General features: G+C 42.8%; 2 protein-coding genes across 2 annotated transcripts in view; one reads left to right on the top strand and one right to left on the bottom strand.

Annotated features, from left to right (window-relative positions):
• LOC135224816 (uncharacterized) overlaps window positions 1-24,547 on the bottom strand; it is a 451,449-nt gene that overhangs the window by 146,787 nt on the left and 280,115 nt on the right.
• Window positions 1-24,547, top strand: part of LOC135225081 (ATPase family AAA domain-containing protein 5-like) — a 72,476-nt gene that overhangs the window by 2,347 nt on the left and 45,582 nt on the right. Inside the window, exons 2-3 of the mRNA XM_064264343.1 lie at window positions 6,781-6,937; window positions 7,075-7,174. Coding sequence (XP_064120413.1) covers window positions 6,781-6,937; window positions 7,075-7,174 — 257 coding nt within the window. The remainder of the gene's footprint in view (window positions 1-6,780; window positions 6,938-7,074; window positions 7,175-24,547) is intronic.

Genomic DNA, 24,547 nt, shown 5'->3' with positions numbered 1-24,547 from the left:
TGAGTGGACCTTCACTTTGCTCTCCTCACCCCAAGCCTTTTCTCTCTCTCTCTCTCTCTCTCTCTCTCTCGGTAGTGAGTAGTTTCGCAGATGACACAAGAATAAGTAGAGAAATTACTTGTGATGAAGATAGGAACGCTCTACAAAGAGACCTTAACAAAGTATATGATTGGGCAGAGGTAAATAGGATGGTATTTAACTCTGATAAATTTGAATCAATAAATTATGGAGACAGAGAAAGAAAGCTATATGCATATAAGGGACCTAATAATGAGACCATCACAAATAAGGAAGCAGTTAAAGACCTTGGTGTGATGATGAATAGGAACATGTTATGCAATGATCAAATAGCAACTCTGTTGGCAAATGTAAAGCAAAAAATGGGGAAATGTTGTTACGGCACTTCAAAACAAGAAAAGCTGAACACATGATTATGCTTTATAAAACATATGTTCGTAGTCCACTTGAATATTGCAATATGATATGGTACCCACACTATCAAAAGGATATTGCACAAATAGAGAGTGTACAAAGGTCCTTTACAGCTAGAATAGAAGAAGTTAAGGACCTAGACTACTGGGAAAGACTACAATTCTTAAAATTATATAGTCTAGAAAGGAGAAGAGAACGCTACATGATAATTCAGGCATGGAAACAGATAGAAGGAATAGCAGAAAATATCATGGAACTAAAAATATCAGAAAGAGCAAGCAGAGGTAGATTAATAGTGCCCAAAACTATACCAGGAAAAATAAGGAAAGCACACAGGACATTAATCCACTACGCACCAGCATCGATAATGCAGCGTCTATTCAATGCGTTGCCAGCTCATCTGAGGAATATATCAGGAGTGAGCGTAGATGTGTTTAAGAATAAGCTCGACAAATATCTAAACTGCATCCCAGACCATCCAAGATTGGAAGATGCAAATATACCGAAGATGTACTAGCAACTCTCTGGTAGACATTAGAGGTGCCTCACACTGAGGGACCTGGGGCAACCCGAACAAGATGTAAGGTCTGTAAGGTAAGGTAAGGTCTCTCTCTCTCTCTCTCTCTCCCCTAAGCCTGTGGTTTGTTTCATATTTTCCAGCCCAGAAGTCCAATGAGTCAATATTTTAGACAGCCTTCCAGGATTCCAATGTTCATGTTCTTCTGGGACAGATGCAAATTGCAGTAGATATGCTTCACACCTTTCCCTCTGCTTCATCATTGGCTGTTTTGTGTGTAAGGCTGGTCCATCTCTCAAGGGAATTTTGCCCCTACAGGGAGAGATGGGCCAGCTGCATTTTGTTCTTTAGTATTTTACATTTGTTATATTGAAGATATTTTGAAAACATTTGTGTTAAGACATTAATGCTTTATTTATCTTTATTTTTACTTGTTAACACATTTTGGGAACGTGGCAATGTCTTAGTCTTTCAGAATTTGTTTCGGGACGTTAGAGGTTTGTGTTGCAGAGAAAGTTTATATGCTAGGATTTGGCTTTCTAGCATAGGAGAATTCCTACACTTCCTCAACACAAATTTTAATGGTGGGCAATCTCCGATTGCTTTGGTCCTGTCTGCTTGCAGGACCAGTCATGATTGCTGTCTTTACTTTCCTGTCATTTTGGAGGGGGAGGGGCAGAAGTCGTGGAGACCTAGGTGGAGACCTAGGTAGTGGATGCCCTTTGGGTGGGATATCTAGTACCCTTCAAGTCTCTACCACCCCTTGGCAAACAATCCGGTCTGCTTCCAGACCTACGTTCTTGGCTCGCTGAAGGACGTCACCTTGTGGGAAGAAGTGAAGGCGATGCTGAAGAAGGCATTGTAGAAGTCATGAAAGAGTGGAGACTATCAAGTATCTCTGCAAGTGAGAGGCTTTTCTCAAGAAGTAACTCAGATGTCGGGATATATCAGAAAGTTGTCAACATGTGTGCCAGGGAAAGTGGTCTGTCTACTGTGATTGGTGTCATAGTCAGGGTATTTCTCCACTCGATGCTTCTATTCAACAAATAGCTGTTTTTTTCTTCAGAGAAACTTCTTTCTGAATCCTAATGTTAAGATATTAAGTTTGTTATGAAAAATGCAAATTTATTAAAAAGTTTATAATTTTCCAGGGTTTTATAGCTATCTTTTTCTAGTAAAGTAAAGCAAACAGGTGGTTTGAAGATCAGTCATCGACCTCTCTCCGTGGAACTGGTTTGCTCACCAGACTTGGTTCAAGATGAAAATGGTGCAGTCAGAGGTCGATTGCATCAGAGAGGGTGACTTTGTCTTTTGGTAAACCTGAAGAATGCATATTTTCAAAAATGCAGTCTGCTTGCAGGTACCTCCACTTCATCCTCAGGGAGACAGTGATCCAATCCATTGCACTTGTTTTGGGCTCGCAACTGCTCCCCAGATGTTCACCCTTGTCTCAGCTTGGGTCCATTCACACAGGATACGTCTTCTGAGGTATCTGGATGATTGGCTGGTCGTGGCGAACTCTTTGTTGCAGTTGCACCAGGACAGAGACATACTTCTTGAAATTTGTTACAACTTTGGAGTCGTGATCAATTTTGAGAAGTCCATTCTCACACCCAAGTAGAGAGTAAACCATCTGGGTATCCTGATAGATATGGTAGCAGTTAGAGTTGTCCCATTGTATCCGTGTATCCGCAGGTTCAGGAGCAGAGCACTGTTCCTGCCACATCAGGAAACAACTGGCTCGGCAAGTGGCAAGTTCGTTCATCAGTTACCTGTTGTCTTTTGAGAAGCTGGTCCCTCAGGGTGTGTCTTCATCTTCAGTGGAAAATAAAAGAGTTTTGGTTTCTGGTAAGGGATTTTCCATTCTTCCCGATTCCTCTTGGAGAAAGTAAGGAAGGACGTAGCCTAGTGGGTGGACAACAGAAACCTCTTTCCCTCCTGAGATGTTTGTTTTCAGATGCACTGACTGAGGGATGGGGTGCACACCTGGAGGAGTTGCTGGTTTCAGATGTTTGGGACCAGGACAACATACACCTCCACATCAATATCCTGAAACTCAAGGCAGCCTTTTTGGTGCTTCAGGAATTTTTAGGGCTGAGTTGACGAGCCACCAACACTTTAGTTTCCTTCTAGTTTTATGTGGAGTTGATGAGTGACAACACCTTGTTGGTGGCCTACATCATCAAGCAGGGAGAGTTAGTTTCCTTGTAGTTTTACATGTTGGCAGTGCAGGTGCATGAGTAGGTAGTAGAATACTCAGTACAGTGGACCCCCCAATCATTTTTACACGGGTTCCAACTATTCACGGGGGCTTCTGGTACACGTCCCCCGCGAATATGGGGGAGCACTGTAGAGCTGTCAGCCAGGTGCATTCCAGGGACCCAGAATGTAGCACCAGACAAGCTCAATTGCCAGGGTCAGGTAATAGGGACAGAATGGTCCTTACATCAAGACAAGGGAAAGGTGGTTTGACTTTTGGGGCCTCCCAAAGCTAGTCTCGTGCACCTTATGAGCTTTTGCTAGTCTTCATGCAGGGATCTGACAATGGCAAAGATTAGGTAAGCTTCATGGCTTTTCCTTCTATGTTAAGCACTTGAGGGGATGCAGATCTGTTACACCCAAGTTTGTTCCACAATTTATAGCGAAGACTCAGAATCTATCTGTCCCTGATGTCAGTTTCAAGTCCTTTTCGATCCCCTCCCTAGGGGACTTTGTTGGTGGTGATCAACGAGATGCTACTGTGTCCAGTTAGGGTGCTCTGGTAATATCTTCAAGAGTGTTGATGACTCTTCATTATTACTGGCTCAACCAAGAAAGAGGATTGAAGAACATGATCTCTTTTTGACTTCTAGAGACAATCAAGCGGGCGTACTCATCGTCAGACAAGGTAGTCCAGAGTAAAATCTAGGCAAGATCTCACGAGATTAGGGGCACTGGTCCATCCCTCATATTCTGGAAGAAGTTGTTAGTTCTACAGGTGTTATATATATAGTACCAGCAAACCACTTTCACATAATTTTACCTTTGGACGTTACTCACAGGTCCTTGGGCATGTTTCCTTGGGTCCTGTGGTGGTCTCTCAATAAATTGTGTAGGGTGAACTACACAACACTCGAGAAGGACGGGTAGTATTTTGCCTAAGGTGAACGGGAAGTGGGAGAATGTGTGTGATTGACTGGTTACCTCCCTTTTCTTGTTTTACCTTTCTCTCATAGGGCAGAGAGGTAGGTAGTGAGCTATCACATGTTGGACCAGCATGTCATGGAAGTGGGTTTAGATAACTTTAGTTTCCTGTCTATAATCTGTGTATATTGTTAGATCTCGTGCCCAGAGGGAGGGAGGGGTTGACAATAAGACAAACTTGTTGGCTTTTATTGTCTCTGACATTATTAATCCATCCAATCTATTTTTGAATAATGACAAACATTAATTCATGCCCAGAAATCTGGCAGTTGAACATCACACATGTTGAAAATTTTAGAGGCACAGGATTGCTTCCTCAGCTCTTCAAGACGAGGAAGAGATTCCAGATGGGTAGAACTTCCAGTTTGTTTAGAGGTTAACCTAGACCACCTTCCAATGCAAAAGTTTCTTTTGTAAAGACTAAAGGTTTATATTTGTGTAGGAATAAACCACAAATTTTAAAGCAATGTGTATTTATTTTTCCTAACATATAAACCTGAAGGTCTACATGTACGGCCCACTTCAACCATCCTTCATTCTGGTACCTGGCCAAAAGGCAAAATGGACTGCACACCTAAGAGTGGGTGGAGCTTCCCCCTTACCGTTGGTAGTTAACCACCTTGCTTGAAAGTGAAATGAATGTTCCATTTTTGTTCGCTAGCTAAATCCATATGTGAAGACCTCAAGGTTTTTATGTTATGAAAAATATAAATTACTTTAAATGCAAGCTAAAATAACCGTTTAACCTTCAAACAAGATCATTAAACAAGAACAGTAGAAGGGGAAGCCCTGTCAACTCTTTGGTTTGCACTCCACTTTGGTGTTTCTCTCTCTCTCTCTCTCTCTCTCTCTCTCTCTCTCTCTCTCTCTCTCTCTCTCTCTCTCTCTCTCTCTCTCTCTCTCTCTCTCTCTCTCTCTCTGTGCAATTGTGTATTTCATTATAAATTACAGTACAGTACTATAAATATCCTTTAATGAAAGAAACATAAAAAAGCTTTAATGAAGTCAAACAACTTCATACCCCTCTCTGCCATCATACACTGCATTCCTACTCCCCTCCCAGCTAGGGAAACTCCTTCCTTGCTCTGCCCACCCTCCAAAACAACCCTTTCTCTTTGTGAGTTCTTGTTAATAGCCTTTCAGTTCCTCCCTTCCCATGGTGCCCAGCCATCTGAACCCTCACCTTAGAAACTCCCTCATGCCTCCCACACTTTCTAAACCTAAATCTGTCGTTTCGTGAATGTTAGTAGTGTTACCAACATTTCCTTAGGCCTGCAGTTGCCAGCCATTGGAGGCAGTATCTTTTTTTATGCTTTGAAATTTATATAAAATTTATATCTGGTCCCTTGTCCAGTGCTGTCAGGTGGTGATGACCTGGATAATTGAGGGATTGATATATCAGTATTGGGATACTGTCCCTTTCACAGATCCCAATAGTTTTTCATAGCTAAAGTCTCCAAGGCTTCTCAGTTGTGTCCTTCAGATTATTGAGTTCCTCTCTGGTTTTGTAGTTCAATGACCTCTCACATAAGTTACTAATCAAGCTAAATGAAAAGCAATAAGCTTTTAATGAAATAAATATAATGTTTTGTAAAAAAAAAAAAAAAACTTATTTACTGGAATATTAATAGTCCTTGTAATCCCACTTCCCCTAGAAGCCTCCAGACTGTAATAAAACGTGCAGTTTTTCTTAAATTGGAGGGGGCCTTGCATATGCTAAACCACAGTGGAAAATGAGTGATTGTTAATTTTTACTCAGGTTTTGAGATACATGAAAGGTTAAATTCCTATAATTTTGCTAAAACATATATCCTGTTAGTATTTACTTTGCCAACTTCATGTGTTCAACTATTTCATACTTGATCATTATATCTACTCCATTTTGTCTGGTCTCACTGCCATTACACCACAATTTATATTCATCCATGTTAGTACCAGTAGTTTATGTCCTGAGTGTAACTTACGTTCACATACCTTCCTGTCAGCATCCATTCCACCATTTCACTACCTTTTCTGCCCTTGTTTCCACAGCTATAGTGTTCAGTTCGTTAAAGAAAACTGCCGTAATGTAGAGGATTCTGGTAATTTGGTTATCTTGAACTAGAATTTTAGTACATTATCATCTTCTGGGCTTACTATGTACTATTGTCATAGGAAGGCAATTTCTAACAGAAAATTGGATAAATTAATTATCATGCTACTTACTGTTTAGATAGTGAAACCATATTAAGTTAGTGAATCATTGTGTGCCTAATCCCTCAGTTTATTCATCATACACCCAACCAGTAGAACCAGCTAAGTCCTTGACAAAAGTTGTGTCCATATGGACATTTTTTTCATTGGAAAGCCAAATTCTTTTATTTCCCAAAATACAGTACATGTAATGTTTTAAGTTGACTATGAAGCTAACTCAGAATTTTTATTCCTTTGCTTACTGGTCCATAGGAGGAAAATTTACTTTAATTTACCTCTAGAATTGTTATCATTTTATTCAATCTTGTTGTGCCCATTGCAGATGTATATTTATTACCTACTACTGAGATTTATACTTACAACATTAATTTTTTTAACATGCCAAATTTGTCTATTGGATTTTTGCGGTTTTCTAATATTATCAGAGAAAAATTACAGTTTTCTAATATTTTCAGCGGAAAAGCTAGCACCAATTTTTTGCAGAAGACCAAAATCACCAGAAATAGAAGTTTTAAAAACAGCATTCTCACCATCAAAGCTGAAGGCTCGACAAGAATTTTTGCAGTCAGGTGTCCCTGAACAGATTAAAAAGCAGCAATTACTAGAAAAAAGGTATTGATTTGATAGCATTTTAGGTTTGCAAATGGATTAATACATAGTTTATATTATTGTACTTATGGTAGTGTAGGTTTGGTAAAATTTTGGGTTAAGAAAACATGTTCTAAGTAATTATCCCCCCATCTTTACAGCCAGGAAGAACAACTTATATTATCAGCACCCTTTCCTGAATTCAGTCACATACAACAACGAGATGATAGTGATCCAATTTGGAATCTTCACTCCCCCATGGTAAGATATAATATTGAGAAAAGGATCCAGAATAAAATATGACTGTAGTTGTATGGACCTTTTATGGCTACATGTTGCAAGCCTAATGTTTTTGTTATTTAGTTATTTTATAATGAGGTTGTGTAGCTTTTTATCTATCATATGCTTGATGAGAATATGTTTTATGGTCTGATATGACCAGTGCATCATTGTGTCTAGGCTGTGTCTTTTCTATTACTTCATAAGGTTTTCCTGTACTTTTTACTTAATTGAATTCTTTATATTAACCCTTTGAGGAATGGGGAATAGTCAGTGCTAGAATGCTTACCCTCCATTAACTAAGCAGTAATGCTTAGCAATAGTTTTCTTTGATCATGTTGTGATCAACTTATGCTTCTTGAATGCATTTGTTGTTGTTTGTAAGCTAAAGAGTGGAACTTTATCATGATATATGTATTTGAATATGCCAACAAATAAAAAATAATCAATATTATGAGTATTCAAAAGCTGTCGTGATAAAATTTACTTTAAAATATTCTTGATGAATCAGAGACAAGAGATATACACTTTGTTTATTCATTGTAAAAGTATCATAAATTCCCTTTCCATTGATATTAATTACTATTTCAACCATGTATGATATCACAAAGCATTTAAAAAAATTAAAATATTCTTGAATGCGAAAGGGAGGAAATGGTGATCATGGTACTAACAATGGCACTATTCTAGCTTAGACTGGCTATGAGAGAATTGATATTGATTGACCTTTGTTCCTACGGGGCAGAAACCTATCACCTTTCTTATCCAGAGTACCGTCCTGTATATGCTGGACCCAGCCCATTTACTAACTAAGAAGGGAGATATCTATGAAGGTGAGAGGATGGATATGCCCCCTTCAACCAACATTCTCCATTGTACTTTCAGCCAGGATTTTGTATAGTTGTATTACTCATGCATACTCCTCATTTTGCATGTCTTACTTGTGCCTTTTTGTCTGTTTTGAGCTTCATTTCCTCTCCGTTTCCTACAGTTGCCATTCAAGAGATAGGAGGAATATCTTCTTCCTAACTTTATTCCCAGACTATGGACTGCTGGGACAGACAGTTCTATCACTCCCCCTCTGGCCCATATAGAAAGTACGGTTTCCCTCCACAAAGATTGAGTGACTATCCCTGCTTCAGTCCTATGGGGCTAGTTCTTTCTCTTGTAGGAGGAATGTGACTCGTCCTGTTTCCCTTTGACACTGCCTTGTGCTGTTACTGGGACACTGAGGACCAGGATTACACGGAGGCCAAACATTTTGCTACGAAGGATCTTCCCTTCCAGTCGTAGCAGGACAGAAAGCGGCTCATCAAGCATCAAATTTATGGCTAACCTGATCCTTGGTGGATGAGAAACTGTCCTTGTGCTAATGTCAAAGCTGGTGTCTCCTGAGAATCTACTTCCTTCAAGAAACAGCTCTATCATTGACTGCTACCTATGGGGAGTAGGCTGTCAACTTCTAGATTGTCGATGTCTTCTCAGCTTAATCAACTAAGCTTCCAAATGAAACCTCAGCAAAACCCTACCCCTGCCCCACATTCCAAAGTCAATCCATGAGACAGGATAGGGGCAAGAAAAGAGGTCACCATTCAGATTGCCCCTCCACCACCTCCACCGCCATAGGTAGGGGCTGTTTCTCTTACTTTTGGATAGTGTGTCACCATGTAGGCGCAGAAGAGTGGTTTTGCTTCCTAGGGATGATTGCTGACTACCCTTCAAGGACTGTCGACCTCCTCTCTCCCTAGTCACCCATTTATGATGCGTCAGCCACACTCCACCAAGGCCCAGGCAGTGTGGAAGAAAATAACCTTTAAACGCCTATTGGACATATTTTACATCGACGAAAAATTGTCTGTCGTGTGCTTAATTGACATAAAGTACGTCGGCTCAAAAAGTTTTTTTAAATATTCACGGAAAAAGTTATAGGCCTACTTGGTGAAAAATTTTAAATAACGCGCCTTGAGGGATGCTGGGAGTTCATGGATCAAGCTGTTGTTTTGTTTACAAGCATTACTCAGGCACGCATGCGCAAATTACTTTCTTCTCGCACTAAAAAAGCATCAGCGACACATCTCAGAAATTATTTTGTCACTTTGTTGTAATTTTTGTTGTAATTTTTGCACTGTTTTATAACCGTTACATAGGGTTTTATATATGAAAATGTGTGCAATTTTATGTAGAATACAATAAAAAAAACCATTGTTGTAGCTTTTATCAGTTTTGAAATAATTTCATATAAATCACGATAAGTGCCAAAATGTCAACCTTCGGTCAACTTTGACTTGACCGAAATGGTCAAGAAACGCAATTTTAAGCTAAAACTCTTACATTCTAGTAATATTCAATAATTTACCTTCATTTTGTAACAAATTGGAAGTCTCTAGCAAAATATTTTTATTTATGGTGAATTTTTGAAAAAAACTTTTTCCTTACGTCCACACAGTAACTCCGAAAATCTCAGAAATTCTTTCATGAGTGTGTCGTAATGTTTGCACCGTTTTATATTAGCCGTTACATAAAGTTTTATATATGAAAATGTGTGCAATTTTATGTAGAATACAACCAAAAACAACCCATGGTTGTTGCTTTTATCAGTTTTGAAATATTTTCATATAAATAACGATGTGCCAAAATTTCAACCTTTGGTCAACTTTGACTCGACCGAAATGGTAGAAAAACGCAATTGTAAGCTACAACACTTACATTCTGGTAATATTCAATCATTTACCTTCATTTTGCAACAAATCGGAAGTCTCTAGCACAATATTTCGATTTATGGTGAATTTTTGAAAATACTTTTTCCTTACATCTGCCCAGTAACTCTGCCGAAAAAATCAGAAATTCTATTGTCAGTTAGTTGTTTGTTGTAATGTTTGCACCATTTTATATTAGCTGTTACATAAAGTTTTATACATTAAAATGTGTGCAATTTCATGTAGAATACAACAAAAAACAACCCACGGTTGTAGCTTTTATCAGTTTTGAAATATTTTCATATAAATCAAGATGTGTCAAAATTTCAACCTTCGGTCAACTTTGACTCGACAGAAATGGTCGAAAAATGCAATTGTAAGCTACAACACTTACATTCTAGTAATATTCAATCATTTATCTTCATTTTGCAACAAATTGGAAGTCTCTAGTACAATATTTTGATTTATGGTGAATTTTTGAAAAAACTTTTTCCTTGCATCCTCCTTGTAACTGCTGATAAAATCAGAAATTCGTTTGTCAGTTTGTTGTGTTTTTCATAATTTTTGCACCGTTTTATATTAGCCGATACATAAATTTTTGTATATGAAAATGTGTGCAATTTCATGTAGAATACAACAAAAATCAACCCATGGTTGTAGCTTTTATCAGTTTTGAAATATTTTCATATAAATCACGATAAGTGACAAAATTTCAACCTTCGGTCAACTTTGACTCGACCGAAATGGTAGAAAAACGCAATTGTAAGCTACAACACTTACATTCTAGTAATATTTAATCATTTACCATCATTTCTGGGTTTGGCCTGTGTCTGCCAGTGAAAAGTTCCTGTCGCTCACTTTTCTAAATATACCAGAGAAAAAGCTAGCATGGTATGCTGAAGTTACTACCCTCAGCTCGATCACCCCAAGGGCGTCGGTATAAGCACTAGGGCAAGTGGAAGCCACTACTCACAGGTCTTCTGCCAATAGAGAATTCCTTTCAAAGTCCCCCCCCACGGCAAGAGCCGTTACAAAGGCTACTCCCCTTTACCTTCTACTCGCTACTACTACTACTACCCACCTGCCATCTTCATTCCTGTAATTAGCCTTTGTGAGTGCACACGCGTCTCAGCAGCTCCCTTAGTGCCTTATTTAGAACAAGCGATGTCTTCTGTGGAACTTCCTCCTTCATCTAAGTTGAGTATTCCAATTTTTTTTCTTGTAATTCGTATGGTTACGATGCATTCCATTTTTTGCCTTCGGCCCCTTAGAAAACGTATTGGGGCACCGCTAGTTCATCCGCCATTTTGGGTGCATCATCAGACGCGTGCGTTGTTATTACTGGTTATTTCCTGTACTTTTATTTTTATGTTAATTTTATGTTTCATTACAGTTATCATTACCGTTTTTTCATATCACGTGCTTAATTATTTAGCCGACGGAGTTCAGATTGGTTCGTATTTTAAGGTAGGCCTAACACACTCTTGACGTCCTCTGGGGTTTTTAAAAAAGGGTTGATTAATTTATATTCTAGCCTCTGGCTTCCCCCCAGCTTCTCAAGAGTGTGTTCGTGCCCCTCTGTGCATATTTTTATCACATATTGGGTATGTAATTGTGTTAGGCTACTAGTAGCCTATCGTATTTATCATCGGAGAGGAGAGAGTCCTCTCTCTCTTCCGATGTGAGACATGCATGCGTTATTGTTTTAATGCGAACCAGATAGGTACTTGATTTTATGCACGTTGATGATTTTCATATCACTGAGAGGTTTGGAAGAGTTGCTTCCTCCCCTGGCTTACCCGACCAGGCCTAGGCTAGGTTTTGGAAGGTAGGCCTGGTGCCCCTACCCCTATACCCCTTATGCCTCTTCCCCTGTCTGTGCTACGGAGCTAGCGGGGAGGATATCAAGGATAGAGATTCTCTCTCTTGTTATATTGTTGGACCTATCCTCCCTACCTGACCAGGTCGAAAAATTCGATTTTGGAGGGTTTGGTTGAGTGCCACCGTCCACACCATGATGTCCTTGGAGGTTATCTGACCTACCTGACCGGATCCGTAGTGATCTCGGAGGGTTAGGCTAGATCCATACTGGGTATTCTCCTTACACCTTATGTTTCTCTTGCAACTCTTCCATGATGCCTCATTATTGTATTGCTAGTACAGTAGTACCTCGAGATACAAAATTAATCCGTTCCGAGGCGGCCTTCGTATAATGAGTTTTTCGTATCTTGGAACACATTTTACATGTAAAATGGCTAATCCGTTTCAAGCCCTCCAAAAACACCCCATTAAATTTCATAATAAGCTAAATAGACCTATAAACAATGAAATACTAAAACAATTTGGACCATTCAATACCTAAATTAAGGATAAAAATCCAAACCTGTAAATAAAGTGTATAATTAGTGTACAAGAAATATTATTACTGTAACGTAAAATGTCGAAGCTTACCTTTCTAGTGAGGCTATCTCCGAAAGTGGCGGCAGAGGAGGAGGAGGACAAACGACAGATAACATACGTACGTATGTACACTTAACTTTACAAAAACACATAAAAAATTTGAGGAAAACTATAAAATAAAATTTACGAAAAAACATTAACAAAACTGTAACACTTAACTTTTACAAAATCTAAAAATTACATAAATTTTTATTTCTTTTTTATTTGTAACTTTTTTTTTACTTTTACGTAGGTGTTGTTTTAGAGAATTTCAACTTCATCACCACTTTCAACGTTCTGTTTTTCATCACTTGGTTCTTCCTTTTTGCTTTCAACTTTCTGTTTTTTATCACCTGGTTCTTCCTTTTTGCTTACTCCTGCTAATGCTGAAGGCCTCTTTAAAAATAACTATCCAAGGAAGATTGCTTCTGCCTGCTTTTGACAAATGTTCCTGAAACAACTCAGGCAAACGTCATCGAACTGCGCAAGCATACGACCTGTGTGAGCCTTTTCGGGGTGTCTTTTTTCTATGAACGATTGCACTTTATGAAAAGCGGCTAAGACCTCCTTAATTTCTGCCGTTGTCATAGGCTCCTCCTCTTCATCGCTGCTGCTGGAGAACTCCTCTTGAACAACGTTATGTTGCATGGCCTCCAACTCCTTCAGGTCATCCGTCGTAAGCTCCTCTTGGTGCTCCTCGAGAAGGTCGTTGATGTCGTCCTCGTCGACGACCAGCCCTATGGACTTGCCGAGTGCAACGATCTCGTCAAGATCTGGTTGCAAAACAGTTTCGGGATCGTCAACTGTTTCGGACTCAGCAGCACCAGTTTCGCCCACGTCGAATCCCTCGAAGTCTCGGTCGGATACGGCATCAGGCCAGAGTTTCCTCCACAAGGAATTCAAGCTTGGTCGATGAGTCGGATGCATATGACGATGTCAAAATGCTCCTTCCAAAATTGACGCAAGGTGAGGTTTGTGGTATTGGTGATGTCGAAACACCTTTTGAAAAGATGTTTCGTGTACAGCTTCTTAAAGTTCACTATCACTTGCTGGTCCATGGGCTGGAGGAGAGGGGTGGTGTTGGGCGGAAGAAAAAGAATCTTAACGAAGGAATACTCCGCTAGGATATCTTCCTCGAGGCCAGGAGGGTGGGGAGGGGCATTGTCCAACACCAGCAGACATTTCAGGGGGAGGCGCTTCTCTTGCAAAAAACTCTTCACAGTCGGGCCGAAACAGAGATTTACCCACTTGGTGAACAAAAGCCTCGTTACCCAGGCTTTTGCATTAGCCCTCCACATCACTGGAAGCTTCTCCTTCAACACTTTGTGGGCCTTGAAGGCGCGAGGAGTCTCGGAGTGATACACCAGTAGGGGCTTCACCTTGCAATCCCCACTGGCGTTCGAACAAAGTGCGAGCATAAGCCTGTCTTTCATAGGCTTATCGGGTAGCTTCTTCTCTTCCTCCGTGATGTACGTCCGACGAGGCATTTTTTTCAAAAAAAGGCCAGTCTCATCACAGTTGAAAACCTGCTGAGAAACTGTAGCCCTTCCTTGGTCATTCATCTCGTCGAAAGTCTTCTTAAATGCTTCGGCCGCTTTCGTGTCCAAGCTGGCAGCCTCCCCATGACGCACCACCGAATGGATGCCAGTCCGTTTACGGAATTTCTCGAACCAGCCATGCGAAGCCTTGAACTCTTGGGTTTGCGTTGATGTCCCTTCCCCTCCGTCGTCTTCCGCCTGTGCAATCAAATCGCCGAAAATAGCACTGGCCTTGTGAGGGATTGCCGTCTCCGTTACTGTATCGCCAGCGATTTCTTTGTCTTTTATCCAGACGAAGAGCAGCCGTTCCATCTCGTCGTGCACATGGGTCCTCTTGCTGGACAAAATAGTGATGCCCTTCGATGTTGTAGTTGCTTTGATGGCATCCTTTTGTTTAAGGATGGTGCCTATTGTCGACGGATTACGGCCATATTCCTTTGCGATCACACTCAATCGCATACCAGCTTCGTACTTCTTTATGATCTCCATCTTTGTCTCCAGAGACAGCATGCGCTTCTTTCCGTGAATTTCAACTTTCTTGGGACCCATGACTACGTTAATTTACGTAAAGTTACACAAATACGTAATAATACAGTCTTCGCACAACACGATAATATGTACTGCAACGAAATCACTAACAAATATACGTTACTAAACGAAATCGTTGGAGCGAACAAATGCCGAATGCGTACGGTAAAGTTTCGGGTGCGAAGTGGCCGAGCTAAAGCATGCCAACACATAGTACGTATGTATAGAAGATGCATGATGGGAGGGATGCTGTCCAATTAGAGAGAAGGATCTCATGGCTTGGCTAGCATCAGGAACCAATAGGAGAGCAGGAGGATGGTGGCGAGTCTACTATAACTAAGATGGCGGCGTGCGGCGCGAGTTTCAAAATTGTTATGGGGCGAATCTCGGACTTTCAGAAACCTTTCGTATCTTGAAAACTTTTCGTATGTAGAGCAGTAAAATTTTTCGTCTTTGCTTTCGTAACTTGGATTTTTCGTAAGTTGAGCCTTTCGTATCTCGAGGTACTACTGTATTGTTTTGTGTTATTATATTGTAAATTGAGTGGTCTGGTATGTATATCGTCTTGGCCTAGCCTCCTTTAGCATAACAGTAGTAGGCCATGACCTCCCGTTTGAGAGTGATTACCGATCGGTCGCTGTACCAATTACGACGGGCCATACGCCCAGTCGGTCTACTACCCCTGTAGTAGTAGGCTATACAGCCTTCAGTAGGTGTCTATCTCCGGTCGGGTTGGTGGCCAGGCAATCACGACCGACCACCCCACATACATACCACTCCCCCCACTCTCCAGCTCGGCTCTCCCTGACACTGTCTTATAGCTCGCGGTCCTAGTAATCTTATCGATGAACAGCTGCTCGAGCTTTTTCGCTCAAGTGGGGAAGATAGGGGTTGGAGCGGTGGGGTTACTGGTATTATATGTAATCACCTTATGTCTCTGAGTGGATAGCTCCGCAGTCTTAACAGTGGTCTAGTATCACACCAGCCAGCGGACATCGCACCGGATTGTACAATTATACTGCTCCGCCGCTCAGTTGTCTTCTCCCCGTTGTCCTCTGCCTTCCATGGATTCGGGCTGGGAGTAACGCTCCCCCCCTAGATGCGTTCAGGTTCAGGTATAGGAATTACCTTCTCCTGATCCGCTCGTTTCAGCCGGCATTACTTATGACAATGAGAGATGAGACTTTGAGTAGACTAAGCTTTAGGGATTACTCCTCATCACCAAATAATTAGACTATATATATATATATATATATATATATATATATATATATTATTATATATATAATATATACAGTAGTACCTCGAGATACGAAATATTATCGTTCCGAGGCGCCTTTCGTATCATGAGGTTTTTGTATCTTGGACCACATTTACATGTAAAATGGCTAATCCGTTCCAAGCCCTCCAAAAACACCCCAGTAAATTTCATAATAAAGCTAAATTGACCCATAAACAATGAAATACTACAACAATTTGGACCATTCAATACCTAAATTAATAATAAAAAAAAATGCCAAACCTGTAAAATAAAGTGTATATTAGTGTACAAGAAATATTATTACTGTAACGTAAAATGTGGAAGCTTACCTTCGAGTGAGGCTATCTCCGAAAGTGGCGGCAGAGGAGGAGGACAAACGGCAGATAACGTACGTACGTACGTACACTTAACTTTACGAAAACACATAAAAAATTTAAGGAAACCTATAAAAATAAAATTTACACACATTAACAAAACTGGTAACACTTAACTTACAAAAAACTCAAAATTAAAATTTTCTTTTTTTTCTATTTTTGATTTAACTTTTTTTGTTTTTTTTTTTTTTTTTTTTTTTTTACTTTTACGTAGGCTTTATTTTATTATTTTTTTTTTTTCCCAACTTCATCACCACTTTCAACGTTCTGTTTTTCATCACTTGGTTCTTCCTTTTTGCTTTCAACTTTCTGTTTTTTTATCACTTGGTTCTTCCTTTTTGCTTACTCTTGCTAATGCTGAAGTTAAAAAATAACGATCCGAGGAAGATTGCTTCTGCCTGCTTTTCACAATGTTCCTGAAACGACTCAGGCATCAAACTGCGCAAGCATACGACCTGTGTGAGCCTTTTCGGGGTATCTTTTTTCGATAAACGATTGCACTTTATGAAAAGCGGCTTGAACATCCTTAATTTCTGCCGTTGTCATAGGCTCCTCCTCCTCTTCCTCGCCGCGGCTAGAGAACTCCTCTTGAACGACGTTATGTTGCATGACCTCCAACTCCTTCAGGTCATCCGTCGTAAGCTCCTCTTGGTGCTCCTCGAGAAGGTCGTTGATGTCGTCCTCGTCGACGACCAGCCCTATGGACTTGCCGAGTGCAACGATCTCGTCAAGATCTGGTTGCGAAACAGTTTCGGGATCGTCAACTGTTTCTGAATCTGCAGCACCAGCTTCGCCCACGTCGAATCCCTCGAAGTCTCGGGCGGGTACGGCATCAGGCCAGAGTTTCCTCCACGAGGAATTCAAGGTTCGCCTCGAAACCTCCTGCCAAGCTTGGTCAATGAGTCGGATGCAAATGACGATGTCGAAATGCTCCTTCCAAAATTGACGCAAGGTGAGGTTTGTGGTATCAGTGATGTCGAAACATCTCTTGAAAAGATGTTTCGTGTACAGCTTCCTAAAGTTCGCTATCACTTGCTGGTCCATGGGCTGGAGGAGAGGGGTGGTGTTGGGCGGAAGAAAAAGAATCTTGACGAAGGAATACTTCGCTCGGATATCTTCCTCGAGGCCAGGAGGGTGGGGAGGGGTATTATCCAACACCAGCAGACATTTCAGGGGGAGGCGCTTCTCTTCCAAAAATTTCTTTACTGTCGGGCCGAAACACAGATTTACTTACTCGGTGAACAAAAGCCTCGTTACCCAGGCTTTTGCATTAGCCCTCCACATCACTGGAAGCTTCTCCTTCAGCACTTTGTGGGCCTTGAAGGCTCGAGGAGTCTCGGAATGATACACCAGTAGGGGTTTTACCTTGCAATCCCCACAGGCGTTTGAACAAAGTGCGAGCGTAAGCCTGTCTTTCACAGGCTTATGCCCGGGTAGCTTCTTCTCTTCCTCCGTGATGTACGTCGAACGAGGCATTTTTTTCTAAAAAAAGTCCAGTCTCATCACAATTGAAGACTTGCTGAGAACTGTAGCCTTCCTTGGTCATCATCTCGTCGAAAGTTTTCTTAAATGCTTCGGCCGCTTTCGTGTCCGAACTGGCAGCCTCCCCATGACGCACCACCGAATGGATGCCAGTCTGTTTACAGAATTTCTTGAACCAGCCATGCGAAGCCTTGAACTCTTGGGTTTGCGTTGAATTCCCTTCCTCTCCGTCGTCTTCCGCTGGCCTTGTGGGCGATTGCTGTCTCCGTTACCATATCGCCAGCGATTTCTTTGTCTTTTATCCAGACGAGGAGCAGCCGTTCCATCTCCTCGTGCACGTGGCTCCTCTTGCTGGACAAAATAGTGATGCCCTTCGACGGTGTAGCTGCTTTGATGGCATCCTTCTGTTTAAGGATGGTGCCTATTGTCGACGGATTACGGCCATATTCCTTTGCGATCACACTCAATCGCATACCAGCTTCGTACTTCTTGATGATCTCCATCTTTGTCTCCAAAGAGAGCATGCTCTTCTTTCCGTGAATTTCAACTTTTTTGGGACCCATGACACGTTATCTTGTACGTAATTTACGTATAAGTAACACAACAAAGTTTTCGCACAACACGATAATAGTACTGCAACGAAATCACTAACGAATTTACGTTACTAAATGAAATCGTTGGACTGAACGAATGTCGTGTGCGTACGATAAAGATGTTGGTACGAAGAGACCGAGATAGGTACGCTACCACGTATACGTATAAGATGCATGATGGGAGGGATGCTGTCCAATAGGAGAGAAGGATTTCATGGTGGTGACTAGCATCAGGAACCAATGGGAGAGCAGGGGGATGGCGGCGAGTCTACTAGTACTAAGATGGCAGCGCGCGGCACAAGTTTCAAAATTATTATCCGGGTGAATCTCTGACTTTCAGAGACCATTCGTATCTTGAAAACTTTTCGTATGTAGAGCAGTAAAATTTTTTGCATTGGCTTTCGTATCTCGAGTTTTTCGTAAGTTGAACCTTTCGTATCTCGAGGTGCTACTGTATATATATACAAAAACTCTGAAGATATCTCCGGACCTTTAAGGTTCCGATGGAGTGAGACTCGCCCTCACACCCGCCGCCGGAGTTATTGTACTAAGTTGCGGCAGCTCAGTTTCCATTCTCTCGTGTCGTTCCCCACTCCGGTCGGGATGTTGGATGGTTCAGGTATACGACTACAATAATTCGTAGCCTTCTGATTCAGCCGACCGTACTAGAGATTAGGTCCTTCCTCCTCTCCGGTCCGGCGTGTCTCAGACCCCACATAGGGGGCATACATCTACCTTCCGGAGGACGGAATCAGGAGCAGGCAAATACACCCAGAGATTTTCTTTTATTCATTCAGTGAGTTGAAATTATTTAGTAAGTCTTGAACCAGTATCTAGGTTAAGGTGCATGCTCTCGCCGGAGTTAACTCCGGCGTTTGGCATTAATACTCTAGGAAATTCTTAACTTACAGATGGTCCGTTGCCAGGCGGAAGGGTGCTCAGCCACCCTGGTTAAGCCCTGCGGCCATGTAGTCTGCCAGTCGCACGCTAACTGCTCCGTGCTACTTGAGGACTACATGGTCTGGCACCCGGACGCGTGCACCATCTGCTATGACATGGTGTCCATTCTCTCTGACGAGAAAGTAAGTATCCTTACTGCGTCATTTGCATGGAATTTATGTTACAATAACTTAAGAAATTTCTTACAGATACTATTCCCCGAGTCGAATGTTAATTCGATTCCCTCTTTTACAGGCTACCTTGGCCCTCTGGCATGAGGCAAGGGTGGCGCTCAGGAGTTGGGTGGGAGGTTTTGGCAAGAATGCGGCGGCGGGACAGCCTTAACGTCCTGGCGGAAGATCTGTGCTCCCTTCGTACCCGGGAGCCACGGCTACGACGGCTGTTCCGGCGCATATTGCCAACCCCATCATTGAGTCCATCCGACTTGCGACACTGCCCACCCCGGAGGAACAAGATTGCGACCTGATGACGGAAGAGGTGGCGGCCATCAGCCTTCACCGCGAACCGATGGCCACCAAGGAGGAGGTAGGTGGGGAGGTAAGTGAGGCAGGTAGTCTCTTTAAGTCCCACTCCTTCTTCTTCCTCTTCTTTCCTGGGCTTCTCTAAGTCCGCCCCTGCTTGGGAAGGATCGGCTTCGGTCATTCCCAAGCTTAAATCAGTAAGACCGAAATCCCTTCCAAAGGGATCAAAACCGACTCCGTCAGCTGCGACTAAGTTGTCTTCGGCCCCGGAGCCGTCGACCTCTGCTGCCAAGTCACCTGCTGTTAAGGCTTCTCCCCCTCCTAAGGGGTCGAGAGCCAAATCCTCCAAATCCAAGATGACGAAGTCCGGATTTGATCTGGAGGCTTTCGCTAACCTTCTAATGTCGAAGGTTAGGGAAGTGGTTGACGAGAGGCATGAGTCGATACGACTCGCCCCGGGTTCAGATACTTCAGGCCAGACAATAACGTCCCTGACCTAGAGGATCAGACCCCTGGAGGAAATGATGACCAGATTCCTCCAATCCGGAACCCCGGCTCTGACCATGACAGTGCCGGATGCGTCAAAGCTGCCGCCATTTGAGAATAATAACCCGTGGCGGTTAGCATTACATACCCCATTCTCAGACAGGAAGTTGACAATAGAAGGATGCGGGACCCGTCCGGTAGAGGATTTTGAGTTCTTCCCGGTGGGTCTCCAGTTCCCATTCCCCGGATTTGTCAGACTAGCAGAACATGCGCTAGTTAGAGTAGACAAGGTCCCGAAGGAGACAGTGATCTTCCCTAGGGACCAAGCTCAAGCTGTTTGGGTTGTTCCGGGTCCTCACGAAAGCGGACCTGTACGATTTCATTATGGCAAGACAAGCCTGCAGGAAGTACGTCCTGGCGAGTGCCTCTATAAGGCACGAACCTAATAGAGTCCTCAATATGGGGTGAAAATCTGTTGCCGAAAGACGAGGTTAACGTCTTTCATGAGGCAGCCAGAGCCAACCAGAGTCTTCGGGTCCGTTGGGGACTTCCTTCCAAAAGGAAGTTTGATGGCCCCGGACACCAATCCAAACCCAGGAAGAGGCCAAGGAAATTCCATCCTTACCAGACCTCTCATCCTCAGGCGGTAGTTCAAGCGGTTCCGGTCTCTCAGGTCGGTAAGCCTTTGACATCTAAGGCTCACCGCAGCAGCAGTTTGTTCTGGTGCAAACTCCGCCGGCTCAGCAACCTTCGTCCTCAACAGCCATAGTAACCTCCCCAGCCTTCAACCCCTCCTACGAGTCGCGAGGCACATTTTGCGGCTACAATAGGCATGCCGGAAGTAGCAGAGCCAGAGGTGGCGCCCAGCTACGGGGCGGAGCAAGAGGTAGAGGCTTCCGAGGAGGCAGAGGTAGCAGACCTGCAGCCATCCAGTGAGAGCCCGCAGGTGGGAGGGAGATTATATCTCTTCCGGGACCATTGGACCTTCAGTCCATGGGCCCACAGTATAGTCTCGAAAGGTCTAGGGTGGAAATGGGAGAAAGGGCCCCCTCCACCAATCAGTTTTTACCAGATTCCAACGGCGGACCTTGTAGACTATACCGAAGATCTCCTGCAGAAGAAGGCTATAAAGAAAATAAAACGCCTAAAGTTTCAAGGACGTCTGTTCAGTGTCCCAAAGAAGGACTCGGACAATAAAAGAGTGATTCTGGACTTGTCCTGTCTCAACTCATACATTCAATGCGACAGATTTCGCATGCTGACCGTCTCACAGGTGCGGACCTTACTTCCCCGTGGGGCCGTCACCACCTCTATAGATCTTACAGAAGCTTACTATCATGTTCCGATAGCAAGGAACTTCTCTCTGTACCTAGGCTTCAAACTAGGGAAACAGGCTTACTCATTCAGTGTCATGCCGTTTGGGCTCAACATTGCGCCCAGGGTATTCACCAAATTAGGAGAGACGATAGTTCAAGAGCTAAGAACCCAAGGGGTAATGTTAGTAGCCTATTCAGATGACTGACTCATTTGGGCAGCCAGCGTCGACGAGTGTCACAAAGCAACAGCCAGAGTGATAAAATTCTTGGAATTTCTGGGTTTCCAGATAAACAAGGAAAAATCTCGGCTCGTTCCGGCTTCCTGCTTTCAATGGCTGGGAATCCAATGGGACCTAAACAAGCACAAACTATCTCTCCCATCCAAGAAGGTCAGGGAGATAGCAACGGCTACGAGACAGTTCCTCGAGAACAAAAAGGCTTCTCGGCGTACCCAAGAGAGAATCCTAGGTTCGCTACAGTTTGTGTCGGTGACGGACGTCCTATTGAAAGCCAGATTGAAGGATATCAATCGAGTCTGGAGGAAGAGAGCCAACATCAATCTCAGGGACAAGATCTCTGTAATTCCACCCATTTTAGCAAAGAGGCTCCGTCCATGGACGGAACGCCGGAATCTGGCCAAGTCAGTACCACTGCAATTCCCTCCGCCGTCTCTAACTATCCACACGGATGCATCTCTGAGCAGCTGGGGAGGCTATTCGCAACACAAAAAAGTCCAGGGAACGTGGTCGAACATGTTCCGCCAGTTCCACATCAATATTCTAGAAGCGATGGCCATTTTCCTGACCCTAAAGCGACTGACTCCAGCCAGAAACAGTCATATAAGGTTAGTCTCGGGCAGTTCAGTAGTAGTCCACTGCATAAATAGAGGAGGCTCCAGGTCAAGCAAACTAAATCATGTAATGATTGCAATATTTTCGTTAGCAGCAAAAAATCATTGGCATCTGTCAGCAACTCACCTGGCAGGGGTAAAGAATGTTATCGCAGACTCACTTTCCAGGACAACTCCGCTGGAGTCGGAGTAGTCCCTGGACAGGAAGTCGTTCCGTTGGATTTGCAATCAAATCCCGGACCTTCAAGTAGACCTATTCGCCAGGGAATCCAATCACAAACTACCATGTTACGTGGCACCCAACCTGGACCCTCTAGCTTACACCATAGATGTGATGTCCATAGATTGGAACAATTGGCAGAAGATTTACCTGTTTCCACCGGTGAATATTCTGATGAAGGTCCTGCACAAGCTAAAATCTTTCACGGGACAGGTAGCATTGGTGGCACCCAACTGGCCAAAGAGCAACTGGTTTCCGCTTCTGCTACAACTAAATCTCCGGCCCAAACGGATCCCCCGTCCAGAACTGACACAGGTAGTACAAACTCAGACTGTGTCAGCTTCCTCAAGAATTCTGAGTGCCCTAAATTTATGGACTTCATGAAGTTTGCGGCCCAAAAAGATGCTAGTATTGATGCACTAAACATCTTATTCATAGAATCAGATAAAAGAGAATCAACGCTCAGACGGTATGATTCAGCAGTGAAGAAATTGGCCATTTTTCTAAAAAATTCAGATGCTCAAAATTTTACTACAAATCTGGCAATTTTGTTCTTTAGAACTCTATTTGAGAAAGGCCTAGCCGCTGGTACCATTACTACGATCAAATCGGCCTTAAGGAAGATTTTTCAGCTTGGCTTTAATATTAACTTGTCAGATTCATGCTTCTCTTCGATTCCAAGCGTATGTACCCGCCTGAGACCAATAGACCGCCCTCATACGGTCTCCTGGTTTTTTAATGATGTACTTAAATTAGCCTCAGACACTGATAATGAGTCATGTTCATATATAACCCTTCTCAGAAAGACCTTATTCTTAATGGCCCTGGCTTCAGGTGCCAGAATATCTGAACTCTTGGCTTTCTCCAGAAATCCAGATCATGTTGAATTCCTCCCGTCGGGTGAAGTATTACTATCCCCAGATCGGAAGTTCTTGGCTAAGAATGAGGACCCACAAAACAGATGGGCTCCATGGATAATTATTCCTCTGACACAAGACGCATCATTGTGTCCTGTTGTTACCCCTAAATCCTATCTGGCCAGGACTTCCGAAAAATCTTCAGGCCCCCTTTTTATTAGAGAGAAAGGTGGTACGATTTCTCTTAAAGGTATTAGACAACAAATACTCTACTTTATTAAACAGGCCAACCCGGATTCAGTCCCACACGTCCATGACATCTGAGCAGTGGCTACCTCCATTAACTATTTTCACAATATGAATTTCGAAGACCTGAAGAAATATACGGGTTGGAAATCTCCAGCAGTATTTAAACGCCACTATCTCAAGAACTTAGAGGCCCTTAAATTCTCAACAGTGGCTGCAGGGAGCATAGTCTCCCCTGAAGGACCGAGTCTTATCAACTCCTTCCCTTAGCCCTTTTAGTCAGTCCTTTTTCCCTTAAATACTCTCTCCTTCCTACCTGCCTCCCTCGTATTCCCTGCCAACCCTCTCTCTTCCAGGCCGGGCTGGTTTGTTTGCCATCCCGTCACTGGAACTTGTACATAGCATTGAGACCATATTGGTATCACTGACCTGTCTGTACATACTTTATTGTATATTGCTTCAGATACCATTCTATTATATTGTTTTATTATTACTAGTTTTAAGCTCTAGTTTTAAGTCCTAGTTTTAATTAGTAAGTATGTTGTCCGCCTTATTACAACGCTTTAAATTTATTCTTTAAGTGAACCTTAGGTTTCATTATCCCTTTTATATACTTGTTTGGTATCTGTTAAGCTCGGACGGCAATTCTCTGATACTTTTTCACCGGCAGACACAGGTCGAACCCAGAAAAGGGATTTTGACAGGAAAAATCTATTTCTGGGGGAAGACCTGTGTCCCCACCCGGTGAAACCCATCCCTTCCCTTCTTCTCTCCCCACCCTTAGCCAGTCCAAGCTTGGGTGTCTATTCCAGGAATGAAGATGGCGGGCGGGTAGTAGTAGTAGTAGTAGCGAGCAGAAGGTAAAGGGGAGTAGCCTTTGTAACAGCTCTCGCCGTGGGATGGGCTTTGAAAGGAGTCCTCTAATTGGCAGAAGACCTGTGAGTAGTGGCTTCCACTCGCCCTAGTGCTTATACCATTGCCCTTGGGGGACTGAGCTGAGGGCAGTAACTTCAGCATACCATGCTAGCTCTTTCTCTGGTATATTTAG

This window comes from Macrobrachium nipponense, chromosome 12 (assembly GCF_015104395.2).
Source record: "Macrobrachium nipponense isolate FS-2020 chromosome 12, ASM1510439v2, whole genome shotgun sequence".
Lineage (NCBI taxonomy): Eukaryota > Metazoa > Arthropoda > Malacostraca > Decapoda > Palaemonidae > Macrobrachium > Macrobrachium nipponense.
This window is presented reverse-complemented; position numbering and strand designations above follow the sequence as displayed.